Consider the following 5726-nt stretch of genomic DNA (forward strand, 5'->3'; position numbering starts at 1 on the left):
GTGTGTGTGTGTGTGTGCGTGTATGTATATGTATGTATGTATGTATGTATGTATGTATATGCATAGTTATATATTTATTTGAGGTTTTGTTGACTGTGCACAGATTCCGGTCAAAGCATGCCCGTGTAGCAGATCTGTGAGCTACCTCCCAGTTCACTGAAATCAAACCATGCACACTCCCGCTATGTCTCATCAGGGTCACGCTCTGACTTTCATAATCAGGACGTGCGCTTGGTGATGGGAAAACTCTTAGAAAGTCGCAAGATTCAACGGGCGACACACAACATGTACGCATACCGCATCTACAACGAAAGCAAAGGTACGGTTAGTTGTATGTTGTGCTCATAGTGTTTCCGATGTATAATTCGGGGGTGCCAGGACTTTGTGAATTGGGTACCTATGGTCATGAAATCTATTTGAAAAATATCGGCTAATCAAGCTTACATTCTTTGCACTCGAGTCTGAGTTTAGCCTAAGGTACCGACATGTGTGCGAGAATGTCTTTTGCCCATCTGTTTCATATCCGCTATTTTATCAAACCATTCGGAGACTTATTACATCTATACGTGCCATGTTATGGACACGATGGTGAAATCATCACAAGAAGATAAAGCATGGACGTGAAGTGTTTGACAATTCTTTGCATATCAGGTGTGTGGCTAGCGGATTGTGATGACGATGGTGAACAGCACGCTGGCAGTCGGCTCGCCCATCTTCTTGACATGCAGGGCGTCAAGGATGTACTTGTGGTTGTTAGTCGATGGTATGTGTCGCAACTATTCATTAACACTATTCCTGTGTGTATGTTTACGTTGCTGACGAGCATGATGACCGCGCTTTTATCGCGGCTTCAGTGAATAGCACTGCTTCTTTTGGCACAATGCCGAAGCCTACTTTCTTAGTCAGGAGAAAAAACTCGCCAGTGGAATTATAAGGAATTCGCATGATGTATGAATAAGAACGTGGGTACGCGTTTTATAGTAGATTTGATAGCGTGAATCATATGTAGTCGCATATGTGGTCTAGTTTACGGCCAAATGACAATTGGCCGAAGTATTGCAAGTGTTTGTAAAATTCTCGAACATATCTGTAATACTCGAGAACAGGCATCGTAGCTGTTGCTCACTGAGTTCAATTGTACTTTGTTGTATCGTCGCAACTACCTGCTTCAATCTGTAGGTTCGGCGGGATATTGTTGGGCCCGGATCGTTTCAAACACATCAATAATGTGGCTAGAGTCGCATTAGTGGACCAGGGATACGTGAGAGACAAGGAGAAGTAGAATCGACACTCTTTGAATAGGAAATTTGCGGGCTTCTCGTCCAACAATGTGAAATGACACAGTCTGACTGTGAGCAGATCGCTCGTGATATAAGTACTCCGGCCTGCTATACTTGGCTCATACAAACGCCCAGCGTTCTGAGAAATCGCAAGCTTCTAATGAAAACCTTATTCAACTAGAATGATGGCTTGTGTCGTTAAAAATCGCTGCGATAGGTAATGCTTCACAGTGAGAGACCTTTACCAACATTTACAACGGACCAAGCCGGCCCGATCTGGTCAGAGACTTGCTCTTCTTGTACTACAATGATGTCTAAGATCGTTTGTCATGGCCAACACCGTTATTGTCGAGCATGGAGACCATAGCTTAAACTGACTCGTGTATTATAAATTTAATCGGGTAGCTAGTGGTACAGGGCATCCCAGTGGTGTTCAATAGACCTTATACGGGCTCTCATAGTAGCGTTGTGCGTTGGCATGTAGCTGATTGGATATGAGAAAACAAGGTCCGAAATTCAATTTAAAATGTCGGTCAATACTCTTTGCAATCGTTTCACTCTAGCAAGACGAACCGGTTCTGCACCTACATAGTGATCGCGATGGTCTAATGTAATCAATAAATCTTAATCGAGATTGTAAACGCTTTCGTTTACAAATTTGTATCTAAAGGATGAAGACATTAGAAACACTGACGTGTCTATCTTAGTATTGCTACCCGAACCTACAAATTTCGGTAGGTATGCAATTCCCTACAGCTGTAGAAAAATATCGCAAAATTGCTGAAGACTAAAACTAACCTTTAGCCTTGAAAACTATTTGTCGATACAACGTTTTAACTCTAAATACTTAACAGTGTATTGAAAAATACATATTGTAATATTCGACTCCATGCCGGTGTGTCCACTATGATCGAGAATAAATTATATGCCTATCCAGGAAGTAAGCGAAACTCACGAGAATGATGGCATATCCGTTAACTGCGCGTCTGTTTGCTCGTGTGATCAATTCCTGCTTCAAAACTGAAGGTCATAGTTTGAAATTTCTTTCACCCCCCCCCCCCCCAGTCCAATATAGTATTGAACGATGTGTTGAGGCGCCAAAAAATGGACTTGTTCGTTGCTTTTCGTTATCAAACCCAATACAAAAAGAAAGATCGACAGTGAATATGTCAGTGATTGCTTCAAGAATATGTTTAAAGGTGTGCGTAAACTTGGATAGGGAGTTTAGGATCCTATGATTATGCTCATGTAGGCCCGAGTCAATCACCTTCGTGTTGGCCTTTGGTAAGTCAACGCAGGTGTACTTAAAAAGCTAAATCATGCTAGAAAAGAACTTAACATGGAATTTCTCGCGAGTTGGACGAAGACCATGCAATTTGTTTTATCGTCTGGCGTACTGACACATCGCAAAACAACTTATATTTCTGATCATCTATTTCTGATCAATACAGACAATATAGTGTATCGACATGTAGACCTCGAAACAGATGTAGCATGTACCTATCAGAACCTGGAAATTGCGATAGGGTATCGGACTCGCGTCTTCAATATTACAATTTGTTAACACAATCTGTGCCACTTGCTTACATCGATTTATTACGTGAGGGGTCAGTTCCTGATTCAGGGAGATGTTGCTATTATTATGGTCTCTTTTGCGACACCAGAGAAAACTATGATATACACGTTAGTTGCCGGCTTTCATGCATGTATCGTGGAGTAACCATATGTAGAGCTTTTATCTGGATCTATGTATCGCGGAAGAATAGGGGTACTTTAATTCTAATAATTTATAGTGAGTGATCAATCCCTACACTATTAGGTGAAGCTATTTTTCCTCATGAATAGGATTAGGGTAGCTGTTTCATTCGTTACTAGACTGGTGCGCACTCGACACCTTGAGTATAATTTACTGGAAAGGAGCGGGAATCTAGTACAGTAAAATGTATCACGTGGTGGTAGAAATGAGGCTACCCAATGTCGCTACCCAATGTCTACGATATAGTGTATGTAGAACCTGTCGAAGGCAAGCCATTTACCTCCGGTAGGGTATTTTTGTCAATGTTTCGCAGCACATATTCGCAGAAGCGCTGATACTTAATAAATGAAGCGGTACATTCACCTGTACGTATCACATACATCACTCTGCTGTGAAGCTGCAATTGTAATCGGTTTAAAGTATTTTATCTTTCTATAACTTGTCGACCTCATTTGTCATATATAAACCATAGTTTTAGCTTTGGTAGAAACTCTCAACTCGAAGTCTCGACATCATTGTAGCGAACGGAACGCATGTGTTCGATTGCTCGTGTTCGCATTGTAGCATGGTGTGCCGGTCAACAGACCGACTACTCAGCATGCGAGAACCCAATTTAACGTCAACTGCTTGTCAAGCATTTATACGAAACAATAAATGGGCCACACGTCGTTTTTTTCGTAAAAATAAACTCCTCTAATTTTAACCCCACGACTTCTCCCAGAGGAGGGAATGTTGAAGGGCCCTTACGGAACCCTCCGCCGTGTACGTTTTTCTATTATCTGCTTATCCAGCTCTTGATCCCGCCTATTATTTATTCTTGTGTCGCTTAGACCATGCGTTGGATAATCATTTAAATAAAAAAATATACCAGTCCAACCCCTTGGTTATAAAATTGGTAAAATTTATAAAGGGTAAAGATAGCTGTAGTAAGGCTATTTAGATTGTCCCAAGTTGTGGGGAAGATTTGTAGGTCACAGGGACATCCCCATTGATGACTCTTGCTATGACGTTCATCAAGGACTGCGTGAACTGGTTATGCTTTATTTTTTACGCTAGTGACTCAAGTTGACAATATAGGCGGCTTGTTGTAGATACAAGAAATTAGTCACTGCTGATAATATCCTCTATGCCTCAGCTAATGAAGCGACTGCAGAGACTGCATCGAAAGACGTAGCTGCACATTGTCTACTGTGCATCTGTATGAAGGTACTTGAATCTACTCGTTTAAACCTTGATGGATTGGCAAGCGATGAAATGTTGATCCGCGAAAAAAATCGACCCGGATCAACAAAAAACAAATCGTAAACGTATATGCGAGTGTATATGCGTTAAATATATATTGAGAGTTCCAAAAACGATGCAATATATGAAAGACTATATATATTTATTAATCTACTTGCTTGACAAATCCATTCTCATGACTATCGCATCCTTTTGTGCGTTTACACCAGAAAGTACTTGTCTCAACCGGAGACGTAAATCGTACCATATCTGACCATAAGCATCTAACATGGATATAAGATCGGAATCTGTACATTTGCATGTTTTTATTGCCCTTGACTGAAATAAATCTCGGAAGAATGAGCGAATATATAATATTAAAATTGAGGCTGTAAAATTGTAAACTTGTAGAACTTTGCATGCTCAAAATGCGGGTTTGTAAAATCGCAAATTAATGCTGAAATTTGATACTCCGTATTCAACCGCATGTGAAAATCTACTTTTTAAAAGTGAGACATATATAGCTCAGCTAGTAGAGCAACCGGATGATGCATACCTACACCGTCACTGATTATGTAAAATAGCTCGTGCTGATGTTGTGTAATCGTCAAACAATGATGATATGCAGGTGCATCAGGCAATTAGAACCACTGAATATCGATCCCCAAAACAATCTGCGTGCCCTTTTGGGTAAATTTCCTGCAAACCATCGAAGCTCAAGCCCTATGCGTAGGTAGTCAAAAAAATCAGATGCACGTGTGTACGCGAGTGTAGGTTGAAGCGGTTAAAGTATATTAGTAGAGAAGGAAATATAATATTAAATTTAATTTGGCAGCCCACCATTCTGGAAATCGATTCCTTATCGGCGAGACTATACCACTGAGTATCTCCGGTCCGATAATATCTGCACTTCTAAACAGTAAGGTAAGGGGGATGGAACAGTACAACTTAGACTATAACTACCTTACCCGAGACGTAGATGGCATCTACCGTATTTACCTTCACTGCATCGAATGTGGAACATAAGCACTTTTTAAGATAGAGAGAACAATCGGTCTATCAATTTGTGTATTTGTGTGGTTGTATTCACGCTTAGATTTTAAGAACTCGGTAGGGTGAGCCTTTTTTTTTTTTGAAGACTCGTCACTTCGAAAGCGATACCAGAAAATGTTTTTCTTATGTAACTTTTGACTATAATATCGTATCTACTATCAGATGTACATGTATACGCTTCAATATACATCAACAAACTTACGTGTCCAAAACACATTCTTGACTGTTATGAAAACTTCCGATTGGCCTGCACGTGACCAGGTGTGATATAGTTACAATACAGTGGCTGCACCATTTGAGGACTGGATGTAACATCCAGGGACCAGATTATCAGAAAAGCCAATCCTAAACCCAAAACCAAGGATTGTCAAATACTGAGTTTTGGATCTAGGATCCAATATTCCTGATGATAGAGT

The 5726-nt window shown here is 40.5% G+C and overlaps 1 protein-coding gene across 1 annotated transcript; it reads left to right on the plus strand.

Annotated features, from left to right (window-relative positions):
- Positions 1 to 220: 220 nt before the first annotated feature.
- Positions 221 to 1914, plus strand: SARC_10778 (hypothetical protein). The gene is made up of 3 exons (XM_014295167.1): positions 221 to 319; positions 652 to 763; positions 1180 to 1914. The coding sequence occupies exons 1-3, from the start codon at positions 238 to 240 to the stop codon at positions 1280 to 1282; spliced, it is 297 nt and encodes a 98-aa protein (XP_014150642.1). The 5' UTR covers positions 221 to 237; the 3' UTR covers positions 1283 to 1914.
- The last annotated feature ends 3812 nt before the right edge of the window (positions 1915 to 5726 follow it).

This window comes from Sphaeroforma arctica, assembly GCF_001186125.1.
Source record: "Sphaeroforma arctica JP610 unplaced genomic scaffold supercont1.1384, whole genome shotgun sequence".
NCBI lineage: Eukaryota > Ichthyosporea > Ichthyophonida > Sphaeroforma > Sphaeroforma arctica.

Bases quoted from the DNA above. Each gene is read 5' to 3' on its own strand.
- SARC_10778 (XM_014295167.1), top strand. From the start codon at position 238: ATGGGAAAACTCTTAGAAAGTCGCAAGATTCAACGGGCGACACACAAC. The intron at 320-651 runs GTACGGTTAGTT...TTTGCATATCAG, and splicing joins CATCTACAACGAAAGCAAAG to GTGTGTGGCTAGCGGATTGT. The intron at 764-1,179 runs GTATGTGTCGCA...TTCAATCTGTAG, and splicing joins CTTGTGGTTGTTAGTCGATG to GTTCGGCGGGATATTGTTGG.